We start from the raw sequence: 573 nt of genomic DNA, 5'->3' as shown, positions 1-573 counted from the left end.
CTGACATAACGACTTTGAATTGTGCTCCTTTTCCAGATGATTGTAAGGGGTATGAAGAGACAAAACTGCATAAAGATATGTGGAAAAAGTTGAAAATCAAAGGGAAGATGAATCCTTGCAGAAGCGATTTGAGAAAGGTGTGTGCAGATGTTGCTACATGGTTACCAGACGACAAGACTAGATTTGCGTACTTGTCTATAGTATCTGTCATCTTAGGTTATGATGATAAGAAACGACTCAGTTCTGAAATATCTCGCATGGTTTTTGATTTACCAAAGTTTGAAAACTATCCTTGGGGCAGACTGGTTTTCAAGCAGCTAATTGAGTCTGTGAAGCGTATAGATTATAAGGCACAATCGTACACAATACACGGGTTTATACAAGCACTCCAAATATGGGCTTACACTGTTGTCCCCGCTCTCGGAGCAAAGATCGGCCGTCCATCAAATGTTAATGGTCCCCCTCTTCTGAAGTTCAAAGGTGCAAAGGGCAAAAGTAATATTGATATACATTCCACCGTAGTTGAAGATGAGGTATGTATAATGCCACTTGTGTTTATTAATGTGTCTTACC

The 573-nt window shown here is 39.8% G+C and overlaps 1 protein-coding gene across 1 annotated transcript in view; it reads left to right on the top strand.

Moving 5' to 3' along the window:
- Positions 1 to 62: 62 nt before the first annotated feature.
- Positions 63 to 573, top strand: part of LOC111829037 — a 2,551-nt gene continuing 2,040 nt past the window's right edge. The window contains exon 1 of the mRNA XM_023777668.1: positions 63 to 533. Within this exon, the coding sequence (XP_023633436.1) occupies positions 78 to 533 (456 nt within the window). The 5' untranslated portion in view covers positions 63 to 77. The remainder of the gene's footprint in view (positions 534 to 573) is intronic.

The sequence above is a fragment of the Capsella rubella genome, unplaced genomic scaffold, assembly GCF_000375325.1.
Source record: "Capsella rubella cultivar Monte Gargano unplaced genomic scaffold, Caprub1_0 scaffold_8, whole genome shotgun sequence".
Lineage (NCBI taxonomy): Eukaryota > Viridiplantae > Streptophyta > Magnoliopsida > Brassicales > Brassicaceae > Capsella > Capsella rubella.
This window is presented reverse-complemented; position numbering and strand designations above follow the sequence as displayed.